This window comes from Pezoporus wallicus, unplaced genomic scaffold (assembly GCF_028554395.1).
Source record: "Pezoporus wallicus isolate ANWC-B61680 ecotype Strahan unplaced genomic scaffold, APGP_CSIRO_Pwel_v1 contig_642, whole genome shotgun sequence".
NCBI classification, from domain to species: Eukaryota; Metazoa; Chordata; class Aves; order Psittaciformes; family Psittacidae; genus Pezoporus; species Pezoporus wallicus.
Window position 1 is genome coordinate 2,043,583 of NW_026637470.1, and position 21,121 is coordinate 2,064,703.

The 21,121-nt window shown below is 36.9% G+C and overlaps 1 protein-coding gene across 1 annotated transcript in view; it reads left to right on the forward strand.

Moving 5' to 3' along the window:
• Positions 1 to 21,121, forward strand: part of ADGRA3 (adhesion G protein-coupled receptor A3) — a 57,100-nt gene that overhangs the window by 29,268 nt on the left and 6,711 nt on the right. The window contains exons 8-16 of the mRNA XM_057405627.1: positions 637 to 801; positions 5,544 to 5,745; positions 8,890 to 9,039; positions 11,786 to 11,947; positions 12,244 to 12,447; positions 13,496 to 13,709; positions 13,866 to 14,074; positions 20,163 to 20,287; positions 20,857 to 20,980. Coding sequence (XP_057261610.1) covers positions 637 to 801; positions 5,544 to 5,745; positions 8,890 to 9,039; positions 11,786 to 11,947; positions 12,244 to 12,447; positions 13,496 to 13,709; positions 13,866 to 14,074; positions 20,163 to 20,287; positions 20,857 to 20,980 — 1,555 coding nt within the window. The remainder of the gene's footprint in view (positions 1 to 636; positions 802 to 5,543; positions 5,746 to 8,889; positions 9,040 to 11,785; positions 11,948 to 12,243; positions 12,448 to 13,495; positions 13,710 to 13,865; positions 14,075 to 20,162; positions 20,288 to 20,856; positions 20,981 to 21,121) is intronic.

The window sequence follows — 21,121 nt, forward strand, 5'->3', positions numbered from 1 at the left end:
ACAACGGGATTAGCTAGAACAAGTTACCCAGGAGACTTGCAGGAGAACATTGAAATTATGAAAGAAAGGTATCTAAGTGAACTGCTCGTGGATTTTTTCCTGTTCATTTTGTACACACCACAGCTGGTAATATTGAATATCTCCAGCAGAGATCTGTAAGTATAATTTATTTTGCCTGCAGCAGATTTTTGACTCATTCGGCATTTACAAAGTGTTATATATCCTGTAGTTGTATTAGTAAGTTAGGACTTCTAAACTTTATCACAAATTATGCATTTGGGAAGTTATTTTAGTTTGTCTCTCTTGAACAACTAGAAAAAATTTGTGTTGGAGAGCAATAATAATAACACTTGGGGAATTCGGACTTCTTTCTGAAGTCAGGGAACTTTTTCACATGGCTGTGCTTTTCCTTTCCTACCTTGGCAAAAAAGAAAGCTAGAAGTATAATAAATATTTCTCTGTGAATTACAGTACATGGATTCATAGATAGCTCTGATTTTGTAAGATTGCTCACAGTTGTATATAATTGGTTATTTCTTCCATTGTCTTTCTGTACTTTATTCATCTTTTGGTAAGAGTTTATATAAATTTTATTGCAAGACTTTTGGGTTTTATTTGTTTATTTTATCTTCCCAGTGCACTGACAATCTCAAACATTCAGGCTGGCTCCACAGGAAACTGGGGTTGCCATGTACAAACCAGACGTGGGAATAACACAAGGACAGTAGACATTGTGGTGCTAGAAAGTTCTGCGCAGTACTGTCCTCCAGAGAGGGTTGTGAACAATAAAGGGGATTTCAGGTTTGTAACCTTTTTTTTCTTTTTTTTTTTTTTTTTAACTAAGGTATTAGTATTATGCTTTAAAGGAACCTATGTGGATATTGTAAATGATGTGTAATAGATTATTAACTGTACTAAATTAGTATGTGTTGGAAGAAGTGCCCAGAACTATACAATGGAATGTTAGACTTTGAGCCTGTTAGTTCACATCTTTGGAAGAGATGGAAAGTAAGTGACAATATTTGAAATATATGAAGGAATATATGAATTTGAACATATATGAATGAAATAGATGACCTGTAAACTAGAGCTGGACTGTGTACTGACTGGGTCTTTCCATCAGATTATCATTCTGTTTTTAAAACCCTCCTGCTCCTGTATGACACAATCACTATATAAGAAATAAGTTCTATATATTTTCATAAAAATTATGTGTGTGTATATATACACACAAATAAATATACACAAGATATTCTCCACACACACACCTTATGAGTATTAGAATAAATAAGATGAATGGTGCTTCTTTTAATAATTGTTGAGACTGTAGTGGTAGCTCTGATGTTCCATTATGTTTATCTTTTGTTCTTACCTCTTCACCTGTTTTCCCTTTTCTGATCTTTCTGCTGCTGGTCACTCTAACAACACGTTACTCCTGGAGGTGCCAGCTGTAACAGATAGCTTCTGTATAGATTCTCTATCTGTAAGGTAATTCCCTTTATAACTACTCTGTGTTTTACCTCCCTGCAATAGCTCCTACTGAGAATTAGTGTATGTCATAACATATGTTTTCACTAAGGTCTATAGGATTTCTTAATGTTGTAATAACTGCTTTTACACACTTATTTATTTTCACTTTCCTTATGCTGCTTGACTATGTTAATCTTCTGCTTGATCTTCTGTTTACAGTTACACACTTTTCTTCTGTTCCCTGTGTACATTAGAGTTCTTTAAAGTTGCCTTATTTCTATACAGCTAATCTAAGAGCATAAATGTTTTATCTCAAGAAATTAAAAGTAAGTTAAAGCGTGTTGCTGATACATAGTTTTTGGGGGAGAGAAGGCAAGCTTTCAGGTACAGAAGGCCTTCTCCAGTTGTAGCAAGAATTCAGGTAAAGTCTTAAGCGAGAGCATTTGTTCCGAGTTCATCTTTTTTATGTTTATCAGTTGGACAATTTGGGAAGGGTAGCTGAGTATGTGGAACTATTAGTAAGGGAAGTAATGTTAAGATAACCTGCTCCACAGAGGCAATTTGGAGCTACCGAAGAACTTCCCTTTCACATTGTAAGGAATTATTTGTATAAAAAACTTTGTGCATATCCTCTTTTTACACTGTGGTGGTTTCAATTGCAGGGATGAACATTATCTTAGAAAATGAAAACTTCCTGTGTAAGATAAAAAGGTGAAGAAAGTCAAACAGATGCATGCTGTATTCATCAAAGAACACATCTATTTAAATCACTTATGCTTTTTTTATGATACAAGTGTGAATCGCTCTTCTTTGATTTGCCATTAGAGGTGAAAACAGATGGTGAAGGCTTATTTCAAAGTGTTTTCCATTAAATTAACCTATGCTGTTCAGTGGCTGTTCAGTGTAATAGGATTTACCCCCTCTGGAATTCAGTAGAAAGAAATAAGGTTTCAGGAAATGTTCAGTGTATCAAAAAGTTCACTGTGTCTGGGTTTACTGTAACAGACTTCCATTTGTAGTTTAGGTAGTGTAATAATAAAGAGTAATTTTTCACCTTTGAGACCATATGGAAATAAGGCTTTGACTAGTGAGAAAATGGTTCTGAGCAGATGGTTGTAAATGATCCTAGGTTAATTTGATTTTATAGCTTTTTAGTTGGAACTGGTTAGTCATTTTAGCTTGGAATCTGTTTCAAAACTGACATCTAGATTTTTATCCCTTCAGAGATGGGATAGCAAAGTGTGGCAAAGGTGGATGTTTGTCTTCAATGTCTTTGGCAGTAATAGTAGTTTAGCATGAATTTACAAAGATTAGGCAAAAACTGTCTTCATCATGGAACCAATTTTTAAAAAAAAGTGTTCTTTTAAGTCTTACTCAGATAATATCCCTGATATTACAATGCATGATTAAATTGAAAATACAGCTTGCATGTTAAAATGTAACTTAATGCTTCTATTTCAGTAAATCCTCCAACTACTGTGTTTAGAATAATTTTGTGATGGTAGGTGATAGAAAACTTTCTTAAATATAAGACTTATCCTTTTGAAAATTTATTACTCACTGGATGTAATTAATCCTAGAACTGTAATTGTCATGCTGGATTTAGAGAATTGCTAAAGTATAATAAGAAAAAATATTAGACTACCTGTAAGCGAATGAAATGATGACATAAAAACTCATTGTGACTGAAAGGATTGTTAATTTAAATAAATGAATGTTTACAAAACAGAATGAATATGCATGAAGAAAAGGGTTCTTTTATAATCTCATGGTCTGGCTTTTTTTTTTTTTCCCCCTGAAATGAAATTTCAGTACTTAAATGTAAATAAACTGTCTTTCTCTGCACAGCTGTCTACTCCTATGTACATGTAATAAATTTTGAGCACCTAATTATAAATGGCAGTGAAATAACAGTGTTAATACAGTCCAAATTTGCACTTCTCCTAGCAGTTACGTAAACTGTGAAAGACATTCTAGCTTAAGCTCATAAGAAATTAAGAATACAGCCAAACTGAAGTAGCCTTTGTTTGAATAATGAGAATTTCACATCATTAGTCACCTTTTTGAGCCCTGCTGGAGGGATGTCCTCTCTGGCTTCATGGAAAGTGGAGAGTTCCTCATCAGCTCATTTCATACAAGTATTGGGAGGAAACAGTTCATGGCTGGGAATGACTCAAGTTAACGTTCACTTAGCAAAAATAAAGAATAAGAGAAGTGTGAATGTAGGTGCAGCTGGAATCAGTTCCTCTCATTCACCACTGGGCTGCAGATAAACTTGTAGCTCCATAAGGTGTATTGTGAATGGGAGAGGAGAGAAGGTAAGGGACACTTCCCCACAAAGCACTTCTCTTGGTGACATTGCGTATGTTGTTTTTGTGATGTGAGATTATAGCAGAAAGATGGGAGTTTTAAATTTTCCACCTTTTAGATCTGGTTTAATGGGAAGCTTTCTAAAACATAGGACAAATAATATATGAGTTTTATTAGTTAAATCTTTCTGTAGATATCTTTTATAAATGTAGTACAGACTGTGACTGGCATTGCTAATATACTTTTGAGAAGATTGTGGTAAAAGATAAAATTCTGTGTAGAGAGATAAATGAAAAGTAAATGCAGTAGGAATAAAAGGACAGTAACAGAAGGGGAAGAGGTGGATTTAAAAATAGGGAAAGTGGTAGGAAGAGCAGGGAGAGAAGGCAAATAATATTGTGATAACCTAATAACCTTGTGGAAAATGGAGCTAACTTGCTCAGTTTCTGTTTTGGCAATATTACTTAGATTTTAATTTCCTGAGATGGAACATTCTTCTAGGCAGTTACTCCATCCTTCTGGAAACAGAGATATTACTTTCTCTTTTTTTTCTTTCAAATGTAGCTATATTTGGGGCATGTCTTAATACGTGATAATAGTGACTAAATGGCCACTTAGTGAAATGCAATCCAGATACAAAAAGCAAACTTTAAATCACAGTCTAATCTAATGGAATTTTTTGTTTGACCATTTCAATTTTTGGAGACAACTGCTTTGTACAAAGCCCTTTGAAAGACTTAAAACTGAGAAAAAATATGTTAGCTCTTAAGGCTGTTCAAGGAACTTGACTTAATTAGGGTACAGAAAGTCTGGTGCAATCAATTGAAGCTCTGTTTTGCTGTCAGTTTTAGTTTAACCTTGTATGTTGGGTTGTTGTATTTGAGATGCTTAGCATTCTGCAATTTAGGTATGTATGCTTTTTTGCTTTAAACTTTGTTACTCTACTGAACGATAAACTACTGCTTATCCATATGCTAACAAGGGAGAGTGCCAGAAGCAGGGGCGGGGGCAGACTGGCTGGCACTCCTTCCAGAATGGCATTCCTTGTCCCTGTCTTTCTCTGTTCTCGGCACTGAAGCTTGATTCAGGCATGGTTGCCTTCTATTCCTAAGTTTCCTTTAAATCATTTCTGATCTAATGAATGAACAGTGCACTAAAGCTGGATTGCAAGTTGATTTTCTGTATTTATTCTTTAATTAATTTTTAGCTCTGCATGTATTAATACTGATAAAATATGTGGTAAAATTACAGAGGAGAAAGTTGAGAGACTTAGAAGTTTTCTTAAAAGCGCTTAGTTCCACATGCCTCCCGTGAAAGGAATTCTCTTCTGCTCTTTACTCTGTCGTTTGAAAGTTACGTTGATGCACGTGAACAGGACAAGTCGAATGCTTGCAGGGCTTTTACTATGTGTTTAACTGGTTTTATAGTGTTAATACGTAATTTTTCATGAAGTAGGCAAGTTTTCTTATAAAAAGGTGAGCTATTTTCAGTAATTCTATAAGCACCTTCTCTCCACCTGCAACCTCATAAAATAATTTTAAAAAGCATGCTAGCGTTAGAACTGTTTTGTTAATAGTACACAAATATGAACAGCTTGAAAATACTGAACGTGAGCCAAGGTGGCCCTTTAAATACTTAGGGATGCTTAGTTTTGAGTGTCTCATTATTTTCTTTATTTCATGTTGTGGTGCTTAATCCCTTTATTTACTTGTCATGTAAATTTGTCTAATTTTTTTTTTTTTTTTTTGCTTTTGCCTCCCCAGGTGGCCTAGAACATTGGCAGGCATCACAGCATACCTGCTGTGCACACGGTATTCTGCTGGCAGTGGGATATATCCTGGCAACTCACAAGATGAGAGAAGAGCCTGGCGCAGATGTGACAGGGGAGGGTACTGGGCCGAAGAGGACTACTCCAGGTGCCAGTATGCAAATGATGTGACTCGAGTTCTTTATATGTTCAATCAGGTAATTTTTGCGTTTCTAGAAAATCAGATTCTTTAACGAAAATAAAAACTGTGAAGTCTGTTTCTCAGAGGTTTTTGTAAGCTGGTAATGCTGGTGGTGTGGGTAAATTCTGATGAACACATGCCTCTGAATACAACACTAGAATTTGTAGGGTTATGTTAGGAGCTGGGTTTAATACCTGTTTTGAGTGCCCCCAGATTGAAAGTGCAAAGGAAATTTTATACTTTGGTGTACTTGTGTAAAGCATGGCAGAATGGTACTTGTCATGATTGGTTTTGTCAACTGCGTGCCCTGTCCTGGCCACATGCTATAAAGAAATAAGGCAGGCTGAAGTTGTAAGGTAGAGCAGCTATTTCCATTATAACAACAGAGAGTAGTCAAACTCTGCCTCTGTTGCTGTAAACCTCTAATAGACTTGGTGTGGGCAATGGGAGTTAACTAGTGAAAGTAGTATTAACTAGGTACTGTAATCTGGTAGTACTTACCAGGATACAAGAGGGTATTCTCGATTTTAAATGTAGGTATGAAACAAAATTTCTTGTCTCCAAATTCCTTTTGAGGCTTATGTCTAGTTAGCTCATACTTTCACAAATGCTTTTCCACAATGATGTATCCAGCCTTGTACTATAGGTCCCATGTTGTATAATACTCCACAAAGTTTTGAGCCTCTGGTTTAAGCTTGATGTTTTCCCCTGCATACTGTCAGATCACTAGCATCAGTGCAGCTGATTAAACTACAGAGATGCGAGGATGTTTTTTGGAATGGTGTGTCTTGTGGTTTTTTGGGTTTGGGTTTTTTGGGGTTTTGTTGTGCTTTGGGTTTTTTGTTTGTTTATTTGATTTAGTTTGTTTGGTTTTTACTAATACAGCTATGCCACTTGATGTTGGTAGCACTGCCCATGTTTAATGTAAGTTCTGGTGCTTATCTGATCTCAGGGTAAGATTGCTGCGTGTGATCAGGGTGTGAGTTCCCATACTTTTAGAGAAAACTTCACACTGTATCAGAAGCGCCATATGCCCTGACTGAGACAATCTGGATACGAACTGATATTTGTGCTTGGATGTCTCTGATTTATACATGTAGTGAGGACTTGACATCTAGTGGCTTGGGCTATATCTAGTTTGAGGCAAAAGCATTGTACTGCATATTGTGTAGGTAGGTTGTTGCTGACTTGCTTCCTTTGTATTCTGTTACTTACTAATGCAGGCATAGCTTTTTATCTTCTTGCTCTGATTCCCTGAGGACCAATGAGCAGTGGTGTAAGGAAGATCAAAAGTATGGGAGAGAGGGGGAAGGGGAAAGGACTAATTGTTTTTGTCCAAAACAAACTTAGGGATTGACATAACTGTTCTCTGCTGCTTTACATTCCAGGCACTAGGGGTGCATGCTCTGGCTTGGTGACAAGAAACATACTTGAGGGCTGAAATGGAGGGTGGTAGTGCAAAATGACTGATTAGCAGGTGGGAGATGATGCTGGGCATCCCTTTGTAGGAGACTGCAAGAGCTGAGTGTTTGCTTATTGAGAACTTTGCTGCTGCTGGTTTGCTTTTTCCTCACCTGGTAATTTTATCGGCAGGGCATATAACTACTCCTGGCTATGTACCATAGAGTTGGAACTGTTCAAGAGCCTGTATTACTTCAGTCTGGCGTAACTGCTTTTGTTTAGCCAGCATTTATAAGGTTGTGAAAGAATGTTGCCAACTGAAAAAGTTTAAAAGGTGAGGGTCAGATCAGTATCTTCAGAAACAGATGAAGCATAATTTCCATATGTGAAGCAGTCATTAAAAATACATGCACACAGTGGTGCTACACTGAAATATAGATTTATTTTTTTATTTTTAAGGAAGAAGTGGCATGTTTCTGTTTTAGTTGTTTTTACTCACTAGACCCTTCCTCTTTTTACGTGTAGTATGCCTAGAATTTTCAACAGTATTCTGCAGAGAAATTTATTGTCTCTTTGAGACTAATAATAAATGTAGCAGTATTATAAGCACCTTTAACACCTTTGAATACAAAGGTAGTTGAGCTGTTCTGAAAATTAGAAGTCTGCCAAGTAATTTAAATGAAGTAGAGGTCTAAGTTTAAAATAGAGCGAAACCTTCGTAGCAGTTATGCAAGAACACTTACATTTCACTGTTCTTGTTTGTGTATCATACAAATAAAGTTTTAGGTGAAAATAAATTCATGTTTAAAAAAAAAGTTCAAAGAAATTATACAGAATATCTGAATATGAAAGTTTACTTTGTTCAAAGTGTGTGTTATGACTTTGAACTTTGTTTACTCTTTATATCCATGACTTCTAGTGCTTTGGGGAAAAAAAAAATCTTCCATTAATTGCATTCAAATCTACATACAAGTGCTAAGACCAGCAGGAACAAATACATAGTTGTGCTTATGTGGCACATTACAAATTTGGTAGGACAGACCAGATATCTGTACACCAGAAAACAGAGAGATGGAACAACTCTGGTTTGGGTTATCATGGATAAACAGCATCTGAACATGAGCTGATAACATTCACGCAGCTTTCGACTGTCCTATGTGAAATATCCCATTTTTGGTCCCTGCTGGCTCAGTCATGTTAATGTTGTACACTATTTAGTGAACAATTTTCCAGCATGCTGCTTGTTTCAGGAATGAAATAATGAGCTTTGTCATAGAGAGGATCTATCTTGTTTGTGGTGTGTTTGTATGTATGTATCCCAAATGCTTTCTGTAATTACAGAATCAAGAGTGAATGCTACAGCAATGGTGTGCTTGAATGTCTTTTGGTTTCTGTTGCTATAAAATGCTGTATTTTAGGAGCTTTGTGTTGTCTTGCCTAGGCTCAGGTAAAAAGGAAAATAAGCACATTTACAGTAATGGTTTTCCCCATTTCCTTTTCTTGGTGCAACACCTTTCTCCCTACTAGGGCAACAGGACAAAACCCAGTTTCTGGGTGCTGGTACAAGTGCTGATTCCCTGGCTTATAGGAAGTATTTTTGCCAACAGATGAGGTGGTAGTCCCTCGCTACTTAAAGCGCTGTGATCCCTGTGGGAACTGCTGTCCTCTTCAGGGAAAATGCTTATTAATTACTGAATTGTTGCCTCTATCTTGCACTTAATTTTCACTTCTTCAAAATGGTTGTTTGTTCTCTATGTAGATGCCTCTCAACCTTACTAATGCAGTGGCAACAGCAAGACAGCTCTTGGCTTACACTGTTGAAGCAGCAAATTTTTCTGACAAGATGGATGTTATTTTTGTGGCTGAAATGATAGAGAAATTTGGAAGATTCGCTGAAAAATATAAAGAGGTAACTGGATAATTTGCCATCACTTTAAAGACAATCAAAGTGTTTGTCCTTAAATATTTTGAGCAGTGAAACCTTCTCAACATTAGATGCAGGCACTGAGTTAGTGGATTATCAGATTCTATTCCATGTTTTTGTTTGTTTAGTAGGTCCCTGAAGTTGCTGACCCATGGTCACAGACTTCGCACTCGTGCTGAGGTGATCCAGCATTCACTGGACCTGTAATGTGAGTAACACCTCTGGTCAGCACTGGAGCAGGGAGATAGGTACAGTAAGTCTGTTTTTATTTAATATGGAGTGGGTCACACAGGTTTTCATTGGTGTGTTCTTATCTAATAAAAATACAAGTAATGAAAGCCTCAGAGATCCTCTCAATAATGAATAAAACAAGACTTATGTTCTCCCCCGCCACCACGGTAGGCTGGCTTTATTCAGTATTGAGCTGTATCTCTAAGGTTTTCAGTATTCCTCTATCTTGCAGGATATAAGACATTAAAACAAAATCTTAGAGAACGCTCATTGTTGGGGAGAAAAATGCAAGTGGTTGTACCACTTGTGGGTAGGAACTCTGTTTCACTGCTGAACAGAGGTTATATTGATCTCACTGTACAGTGCATGTTGGGAAGTTTACCTCAATTTTAAATTTGTGCAAAAAAAAACCCAAAAGAACTCAAACCAAAATAACTAAAAAAACAAACAAACCAAAAAAAACCACAACCAAGCAAACAAAAAAACCCGCAGACAAAACCCAACCAAATTTTTCCTGTCTATCCCCAGCAAACCATAAATGCTGATTCCAAATTCTTTGCAGAACTCCTTGGAGAATTCTCAAGCCAAACTTCCTTTTTACAATCAGAGCTTGGATTTTTTGGTGTATTTTGGAATTATACAAGCAGTTAATTAAATGGCTGCTTTTGTACCCAGTTGAAAATAGAAATATGTTTTAGATTGCTGCATGATTTGTTACATTATAGGGATATTCTTGGCTGTGATTTGTTGGCTGTAGAGTGACACAATCTGGCATTACATTGCCATGTCTGAAGGTATATAGATGATACGAAAAAATTCTTAGGTAGTTTTGGTCTTAATTGTTTTTATTTGAAGTCAACTTTTGCTTTGTTGTTATATCCAAGGAATATGAGTATCATTTCATGTAATTTTTAGCATCTATAATAAGACTTAGTTATTATTAGGGTATTGCTCTGCAAACTTTTTCTTATTATTGTATTCACATACCATGTTACTGTTCTTTAGTTTGTGTTACAGCATTTTAAGAGAAATACTGTAATTTATAAAAAGCTTAATTTACTAGCTTTTGCATGTTAGAAGCAGCAATTTGAAGACAAATGTTCAGAAAGTTCTCGGCAGATGGTCTTAAGTTAGAATAGAGTTGGCAAAAAAAACCTTGTCTGTACCTTGATAAGCTGGGGAAGAAATGTGTAATATTTTTTTTAACAGTATGAAACAACTTGAGTCCAGTGACTTCAGGATCTTAATACTGATACTTTATTGTAAACCCATCATTTGTTGATGTGTAAAACATGTTACCACTTTCTAAGTCGTTATATCATAATAAACATCTTCAATTAATTTAACTTTGATTTGTTCTTGAGAATTTAAAGGTCTACAACCTGCAAATGCTCTTTGAGGCTCTGTTAGCTGTTGAGAATGTTTACTGACTATAGTTTCTGTCCTTACAAGAGGCAGTTCCTAAAACAGTAAATATTTTTATATTTAGTTCTTGCCTTTATTTTTAAAGATGTAAAAATTACAACAGCTGACTGTATTCTGTCCTTACTAGTAATATTCTGAAAAGAAATTGATCTGGATGGCAAAGGATTTGTCTTCCACACCCCACCCTGTTTCTCTTTTAGCAGAAAATTGTAGTCCCTAAATTTAGTCACTGTGAATTGCATTTCAGACAATTCAACTAGAAAATACATGCACCTTCTCTTTTGGTCCAGTATTTGCCACTGTTTCTTAAATGTCATGAAAATCCAGTGAAGGTCAGTGTTGTCATTGTAGGTACTCATTAATTTTGGTAGAGTTGTGGCCTAAATAAATTCCCTTTATAGTTTATATTTGTCTGTCATGCAGAAGACAGGGGAAGAATTGTGAGCATAAACTTACAACAACATAATTGGTGGCTTGAAAGCAGCTCTGGTGTCTACGGGTATTTGCTGTCTCATGTAAAACCTGTGACCTAAAACAGGTCATGCAAAAATGAAGGCAAGTAAGGAAGCAGTAAAAGAAAAGGCAGACATAGCAAAAGGAGGAAAAGCGGAAGGATTGCTTCCCCATCTTTGCCTGTATTACTCTTTTCTTATCTTCCCCCATACATGCAAACTGCTTTATTGTTGACTTATAGTTTATTTTTTATTTTAATTTTGTTTTAATAAATATAACGTCTAAAGTAGATTATAAGTAGTTCTTTTAAGTAATTATTACAGTAGAATGTGGAGCATTACACTCTTTACTTTTAATGAAATACCTTTATTTCTAATGTTTTTGTTTTCTAAGTGTAATATAAACAGACAGATTACATTGGCATAAAATTTTTCTTGAAAGAAGGTAAATGCTTGAGTCAAAAGAATTTCCATATCTCAATGTGACAAGCAGGTGATTGAAATAGGAACAACCAATTTCCTTTTGGTTTTTGTGCTGACAAGTCTCTGAATTTTCTGAGAATGATCCTACCTGATGAATGCTTTCAGAGATATAAAATAGTTTTATTTCTCTTCTCTGCTAGCTTGGTGATGTGATGGTGGACATAGCAAGTAACATTATGTTAGCTGATGAGCGTGTACTGTGGATGGCGCAAAGGGAAGCCAAGGCTTGCACTAGAATTGTACAGTGTCTACAGAAAATTGCTATGTATCGGCTTGCAAATGGAGCTCAAGTTTATTCTACTGTAAGTATAAATTTATTTATTTAGAAGACATTTGTCTGCCTCTTGAGTTTCAATAGCTTTTTATTTTTCTTAATAGATGTTGGCATTATCTGAAATGCCTACTATTTCTGTAGGGAGAAGAGAAATACTCTGAACAGATTTATCTCTGCCAGATAAACAGTTTTCTGGGTGTTTTTGTTTTGTGGTTTGTTTTTTTTTTTTATTTTGTTAAGGCAGAGAATCCCTTCTAAGATTATTATTATTATTCCTGTGATATGTAAAGTTATTTAACGTTTGATTTTTTTTTGTCATTACAGTATTCTCCAAATATTGCTCTTGAGGCTTACGTAATAAAGGCTGCTGGTTTCACTGGGATGACATGCACTGTATTTCAGAAAGTGGCTACATCAGACCGTACAGGACTCAATGATTATGGGAGAAGAGATCCAGATGGAAATCTGGATAAACAATTAAGCTTTAAGTGCAACATTTCAAATACACTGTCAAGTCTGGCTTTAAAGGTTGTATACTCATTGTTTCCGTACTGACTCTGGAAAAATATCTTAAATATGAGTCATTTGGAAAGCAAGCTTATATTATTTATTTCTAATGTTAAAGTAGCATTTTACATAATCCAGAATGACTGTGGCAAGAGATAATTAAAGTGTCAAAGGATAAGAAGGCTTGATTATAGAATATTTTTTAATGGATACAATTTCTAATGAGTAGGTGTGGCTTCCTTTATTAAAACTTACTAAGTTGAAAGATGCTTTCAGACCTTTTCAGAAGTACAGAAATTGAAATGCTCCTTAGGTTATAATAATATTTGGCTTTATTTTGCTGTGTATTCACCTTCATTACATATTAAACAAAATATTGCCAGTCTCCTTAAATATCTGAAATATTCTGCTCAGAGTGATTCTGTAATTAAGTATGAAGTAGAAAATGAAACTAAATGTTAATTTTATTTGAATGTGTGTGAGCGTATACACACACACATGTATATGTTTATGGCTGGGTATAGAATGGAAACACTTCTCTAAAGGTAATTTTTCAGTTACATTCCCTAACATACTGGCTTGCTTTTATCACTTAATTTGCTTGAATGTCACTGTAGGGTGTATACTTGAAATTATATTTATGTAATTCTGTGAAATTACATGCATGCTTCTCTACCCAAGTATAATTTATAAACAAGTTGTCAAAGCCTGTTTGTACACAGCATTTCATTTTGAATGGTACTAATGCACAGTTACAGCATTTCTCTTTGCTTGTCTTGGTTGCTGCTTTTAGTTGCCAGTAGTCTAATCCGGAAAACTGATAATACTTTACTGATGTTACAGAGAGTAAAGTTGAAGTTAATAAATCAGGTAACTGCAGAATTTTAATTCAATTTCTTTTTCTTTATTAAAAACTGGATTCAATAATTTTATTGTGGATTACTTGGCAGCATTGTCAGATGTGTTGTGACAAACCTATAGTCTGCTAAATGCAGTTGGAGGAGTTGTTAATTTAATCTCTGCAAAGAATTTCACTTTCTCTTAAAATTTAAACTCTGTTTATTTTTAGAACACAGTTGTAGAGGCTTCTATCCAGTTGCCAGCTTCCCTCTTCTCCCAGAAGCAAAAAAGAGAAATCAGACCAGCAGATGAATCTGTCTACAAGCTTCAGCTTATTGCATTTCGCAATGGAAAGCTTTTTCCAGCAACAGGAAATTCCACAAATCTGGCTGACGATGGGAAACGTCGTACAGTTGTAACACCAGTTATTCTTACCAAGATAGGTTTGTTTTTTATTATTACTGTTTTATAATCTTTAAGAAGTAGGGAACATTTTTGACCTCTTTGTTTCAGCTAGTGAGGATCTTATAAAAGGTTTTTAGGATCTCGCGTGTTATGTGTTGAGAAATTTATGTGCAAATGCATTTCTTTTATAACAGATGGTTTAAACCTAGCCAGTCACCACGTTCCTATAAATGTGACACTGCGGCGCATTGCACATGGAGCAGATGCTGTGGCAGCTCAGTGGGACTTTGATCTACTTAACGGACAAGGGGGATGGAAATCTGATGGTTGTCGCATTCTTCTGTCCGATGAAAACATTACCACCATTCAGTGCTACTCCCTCAGCAACTATGCTGTTTTAATGGTATGACAGTTAGAATTACATGTCTCTTTCTGGAACTTAAAAATATTCAAAATGCAATTCTGGTTTTGTTTTGTTTTTTTCCTTGAATTAAAGGAAATGAGCATTCCCATGTTTCATTTCACAAAATTGAGCATCAGAAATGTTCAGTTTTTGCTCGCATTGATACAAATGTTGATGTAAGATGAGGTTTAAATAGAAATCTGTTAAAATGCACTTAATTGCTGAATATACTAGGCACAAAAGAATTTTCAAATTAAAAGTACTATATTATAGGAAGCCATTTTAATGAGCTACTTAATCAAATGGGCTTCTATGAACTTAAGTCTAATAATGACAGTTTAAAAATAAAGTTGAAAAAGTTTAACACAGAGAAGGTAGGTTTTTTTTTTTAGGTTGTTAGCTTTGTTGACAGGTGTTTTCCCAAGTATTTCTTTTTTTCTGTGATCTATAAGCAGAGATAGCTATTTCACTGCAAATTAGCTATTCATTCACTAGTGTAGAAGTCTGTTACCAGAAGACATCAATTGAAAAAGGAAAAAATCAATGTCGACAAAATGGTTAACCAGTTCTAAAATGTAGCAATAGTTAAAGGAGAAGAGAACAAGATACCTTTTCGTGCTTGTCAGTTATGAAGCAGGATTACTTCTCTCTCTGTTCCCAGAGCTCTTCATTTCAGAATTTGGCCGGGAAGCTTCCCTTTTTACAGATGGCGTCTGCTATCTTGCCATCAGTCATCACCACAGATGCTAAATGATAAAATGTGATACCTAAAAATGGTGGGCTAGCAGAAAGCTGACAGAAAAAGTAAGAGGTTTAGGAAATATTGTGAAGTGTTAATTTGGTATGGGGTTTGTTGTAGTTAATATGCTCTGTGTGGAATTAAATACATATTGTCATGTAATCGTGTGGAAGGAAGAGGATTCCTTTATGATGATCAGTGCATTAGAAGCTACTTTTTTGTTTTGTAACCCAAGTTTTCAAAAATATTCCTCTTAGGGGAATTAAATATTAGAATGCCAAAAAGCTAAGCATAAATAAGTTGGGGCTGTTCAGCCTGGAGAAGAGAAGGCTGCGTGGAGACCTCATAGCAGCCTTCCAGTATCTGAAGGGGGCCTATAGGGATGCTGGGGAGGGACTCTTCCTTAGGGACTGTAGTGATAGGATAAGGGTTAACAGGTTAAAACTTAAACAGGGGAAGTTTAGATTGGATATAAGGAAGAAATTCTTTCCTGTTAGGGTGGTGAGGCCCTGGAATAGGTTGCCCAGGGAGGTTGTGAATGCTCCATCCCTGTCAGTGTTCAAGACCAGGTTGGATGAGGCTTGAGTGATACGGTTTAGTGTGAGGTGTCCCTGCCCATGGCAGGGGGGTTGGAACTAGATGATCTTAAGGTCCTTTCCAACCCTAACTATTCTATGATTCTGTAAGATTTACATGGCAAGCTTTAAAAAAGAACTTGGCAACTTTACCTTTGAAGGTACTGTTTTAAATTACTTCAAACTGTTATAATCCTATAGTTACTTTCTTTGATTTTTTTAAAATACATAATCCTTTTCTGAAACATAACAGCATTCTTTAAAATTCAGAATTAAACTTCATTTGTATGTGTAGTATGCATTAAAGAGATTATGCTTTAAGTTGGTCACATTTCTGTCATCTGGAGGAAATAAAATGAAAAGCATATTCAGTCTGCTGCTATAAATGAGTATTTGTAAATTAATAGATGGTAAGATTATATCAATATTTTATTATGAATTACATAAAGAACTATTGACAATCATAAATCAAAAAAAAGGTAGGGGCAGCTTTCTTCCTTTTCTGTGTGTGGCTCTCATTCTATGCTTCCTAAAAACTAGTATTCCTTAAATATTTAGCTGATTTCCAAAATAATTAGGCTGTAGGGGCTGGAGTAGAGAGGGTAGGTGGAGTAGAACAGTGTAATATTATCACACAGTATCACAGTATGCTAGAGATTGGAAGAGACCTCAAAAGATCATCTAGTCCAATGCCCCTGCCGGAGCAGGAACACCTAGATAATGTTACACAGGAATGTGTCCAGGCGGGTTTTGAATGTCTCCCGGGAAGGAGACTCCACAACCTCCCTGGGCAGCCTGTTCCAGTGTTCCTTCACCCTCACTGAGAAGAAGTTTCTTCTCAAGTTTAAATGGAACCTCTTGTGTTCCAGTTTGTACCCATTACCCCTTGTCCTATCATTGTTTGCCACTGAGTAGAGCCTGGCTCCATCCTTGTGACACTCCCCCTTTATATATTTATAGACACTTATAAGGTCACCCCTCAGTCTCCTCTTCTCCAAACTATAGAGACCCAGCTCCCTCAGTCTTTCCTCATAAGGGAGATGCTCCACTCCCTTAATCATCTTTGTTGCCCTGCGCTGGACTCTCTCCAGCAGGTCCCTGTCCTTCTTGATCTGAGGGGCCCAGAACTGGACACAATATTCCAGATGGGGTCTCACCAGGGCAGAGTAGAGGGGAAGGAGGACCTCTCTCGACCTACTAACCACCCCCTTCTAATACACCCCAGGATGCCATTGGCCTTCTTGGCCACAAGGGCACAGTGTTGGCTCATGGTCATCCTGTCGTCCACTAGGACCCCCAGGTCCCTCTCCCCTACACTGCTCTCTAACAGGTTGTTTCCCAACCTATACTGGAACCTGGGGTTGTTCCTGCCCAGATGCAGGACTCTACACTTTCCCTTGTTATATTTCATCAAGTTATTCCCTGCCCAACTCTCCAGCCTGTCCAGGTCTCGCTGGATGGCAGCACGGCCTTCTGGCGTGTCAGCCACTCCTCCCAGCTTAGTGTCATCAGCAGACTTGCTGATAGTACACTCAATTCCCTCATCTAAATCGTTGATGAATATATTAAATAATACTGGTCCCAGTACTGACCCTTGAGGCACTCCACTAGTTACAGGCCTCCAACTAGACTCAGCCCCATAGACTACAACTCTCTGGCTTCTCTCCTTCAGCCAGTTCACAGTCCACCTCACTACCTGATCATCCAGACCACACTTCCTCATTTTAGCCGTGAGGATGCTGTGGGAGACTGTGTCAAATGCTTTGCTGAAGTCAAGGTAGACCACATCCACCGCTCTGCCATCATCCATCCACCGTGTTATTTCCTCATAAAAGGCTAAGAGATTGGTCAAGCATGATTTCCCCTTGGTGAAGCCATGTGGACTGCCCCTCATAACCCTCTTATCCTTGATATGCCTTAAGATGGCACCAAGGATAAGGTGTTTCATATTCATCCAATAGATGTTTCTTGCACACAGTTAATACACTGCAAAAGCTCTAAGATGTCTTAAGTGGCTGCTGAAAAAGGTTTTCATAATGCCTATCCATATATTAATTAAAAAAGACATAATAACTTAGTTCATTTGTAAAACCTTACAGTGTTATGAAAGTCTGGGTTCTGGTCCTAGGCTCATAAGAGATTCTTTCGGGTTTCATTTTAGATGTTTGGCTTTTAATTCAGCAGTTGTCATTAATGTCAGATACATGAACAGTAGTGTCAGGAGAGACCTGAATGCAATGCTCCATCATCCTGGCTGGCTGGTGAATGAGTTAACCAGTTATGTCACTCTTTTTTTGGTCTACTTTACTTTAGTGTGTATGTGTGTAGAAGAATGCAGGCTGTAATGTATTGACCTGTCTTCATACATTTCAGAACATAAGATGAAGTCTTGTCTCATGAGGAAACTTGTAATGGAGTGCCTAGTTTTCTAATCTAGTGATTTGAGAAGATACAGTTGTAAAATTTTGTATTAATTTGGAAATTATTTTAACCACTGTTAAGGTAACCAGGAGGCTCAGCTGAAGCCTCATTATTATAGGCCTGTAGCACAGGAAAAAAAAACAGCACTGGTAGTCAAGAGTTGTTCTAGTTGGCTGTAAATGCCCCAGTGTTGTTCTCTACTGTTATTTTATTGTCATTTTTTTACTGAAATATTATGTAGGGTCAGTTTAGCTTGGAAATAGCATTATTAGCTCCCCTCACTCCTTTTCATAGGTCAGATTAAAAATGTGAGTGCAGTCGGTAAGAATTCCATTGGTTTAGTGGGTATTGAGTCAAGGCCTGTGCTAGCTAGGCTAGGCATACTGAGTTTTCTCAGGTGTTTCAGAAGATTATTGTAAATCTTGTGATTTGTTAGATCTTGTTCTCAAAGTTCACACCAGTACATGCATCACATCTTGTTATCTGTCACCAATCTGGAAGCAGCAGTCAAAATACTATAAAGGCCTACAAGGATACCAGAGAAGGACTGTAGCAATAGGACAAGGGGCAGTGGGTTTAAACTTAAACAGGGAAAGTTCAACTTAGGTATAAGGCAGAAGTTCTTTACTGTGAGGGTGGTGAGGCAATGGAGCAGGTTGCCCAAAGAAGTGATAAATGCTCCATCCCTGGCGGTGTTCAAGGCCAGTGTTCAAGCCTTGGGTGACATGGTTTTAGTGTGAGGGGTCCCTGCCCATGTCAGGGGGGTTGGAACTAGATGATCTTTAGGTTCTTTCAAACCCAAACCATTCCATGATTCTGTAAGTTGCTGTTCTTCAATACTCACTGACTGTGTGGCAATATATTTGCTTATGCTTGTAACAGCAGTGAGTTCTAGGGATCTCTGTCTGGATATCAACCAACCTATGGGTAGTGTTGAAATCATACGAGACTGGCTGCCTGAGGCATAATATATTATGATCTTTCCCAAAGTGTGTTTTCCAGGTGCCAAAGAAAACCAAGTATATAAAACTCAAACTGACAATCTGATTAAATTAGTTTGAAACGAGGGTGATGAGTTAGCTAGGAATAACAAATTTATATTCTGATGAAAGAACCATTGAAGGAGTGGTGAAGAGACTGCTGACTCTAATTTAATTATAAGCCTTGATTCAAGAGCTCTTCTTCTGTTCATGAAATTAGATTATCCATCTTAAACCATAACAACAGGTTTTACATCACTGTGCTTTTTCTCAAAACAAACTGAGGCTTCCTCCTAATTTTCTACCTTCCTTTGTGATTGCCAAATTTGTTCTCCTTTCCACCAGCGCACTTTTGAACTTTACCAGCTCTAGAGGTTTTAGAGTGACTTACTCAATTACATGTGACGGAAGTTTCTGTATCCTGTCTGTTCTGAAAAATTATTTTTCATAAACCAGATTTGCCTAAGATCGGGGTTGGACCTTATAGCAGCTTTCCAGTATCTGAAGGGGGTCTACCAAGGATGCTGGAGAGGGACTCTTCATTAAGGACTGCAGTTATAGAACAAGGGGGTAATGGGTTAAAACTTAAACAGGGGAAGTTCAGGTTAGATATAAAGATTAGATTAGATTAGGTTAGATACAAAGAAGGAATTCTTTACTGTGAGGGTGGTGAGGCACTGGAACAGGTTGCCCAAAAAAGTGATAAATGTTCTATCCCTGGCAATATTCAAGGCCAGGTTGGACAGAGCCTTGAGTGACATGATCTGGTGTGAGGTGTCCCTGCCTATGGGAGGGGGGGTTGGAACTGAACAATCGTAAGGTCCTTTGCAACCCTACGATCAGTGGTAAAGCCCGTTTTGTGCTGGAATGGACTGAAGGGTGTTTTTCTGTTTCTCTATTTACTTCCCAGTGTCCATTACCATTGCCATTATGGAAATGGAACTCTAGTAAATTGTAACTGCATCCAAACAGAATTATTTTGTTTTTTTCTCTTCTTGTTAGTAAATGAAAAAGTCACCTTTTAGATGTTTGAAACACTTCCATGCATTAACAGTCCAAGGTTGCATTTCAATGTTTTGATGATTGGCTTCAGAAAACTTGAACTATGCTAATGAGCTGTTGAATTCCATTTGCGTTATCAGCTATCTGTTTTGGTCAAACAGTAATCATAAAATAACAGTCTGGTAGGAACACGTGGGTGTCATTTGGTCCAGTTACCTGCTCAAAGTTTGATCACCTTCAAAGTCAGATCATATTGCATCATATTTCACCTAAAAGGTTCCTGTTACTACCTGTGTTTCCTCTGCCATGCCCCTGCCCTCAGAAGAATAGATATGGTGAACTAATATTAATTTTGTTGTTGTTGTTGTCAGGACTTGACGGGAGCTGAATTATATACGCAGCCAGCTGATCTTCTGCATCCAGTAATTTATGCCACTGCCATGGTTTTGCTAATGTGTCTGTTGATGATCATAGTCAGTTACGTATACCATCACAGGTATGAATCAAACCTTAACTGAAAAATTAGTTTCATGCATACTTTTTGATGGAAACACGATACGGTAATTTGCATTAGGTTGAGGTTTTTCCCTACAAAATTTGTTGATGCAAACTAGCAGTTAAGCAAGTAGCCATTTCATCTGTTCTTGAGTTTGACAGTTTAGCTCTCATAACCGCATATCTCTTTTTAATGTTTTTAACCATGTATCTCACTTTTGCGTCAGAATAAAAGACCACTCAAGAATGGTGAATTTAACAAACTCTTCATTTGTTCAATTAGTAGAATTTAACAAACTCTTCATTTGTTCAACTTTATATTTTTGTTGATGTGAAAGCTTGAAGGCTAAAATTTTTGAATCAGGCCTTAAATAGTTGTATAAAGCTAGGTAATAGGAGGTTGTTATAATTTCTTGATGAAGACCAGATTCTATTTGATTACAAAGTATGTGGTAGTCAAATGATCATTCATAGTAATTACAGCTTATTTATCACAAGCATATCTTGCTAGTTTATGGAAGACGATAATGTAGCTGTGTTGTACTTTGTCTAATTTGTTCCTTTTAACAGTGTGATCAGGATCAGTGTGAAAAGCTGGCATATGCTAGTTAACCTGAGCTTTCATATTTTCCTGACATGCGTGATGTTTATTGGAGGCATAACTCAGACCAGGAATGCCAGCATTTGCCAAGCAGTAAGTAAACATGAAGACACTTGAAAAAATCAGTTACTGGTTTCATACTGCTACATATGTATACACCCCTTCTTCCGCCTGCAGAACAGTACAGTACAGGCATATTATCAGAAGGTAAAATTTTAGACAAAAAATAGTTTG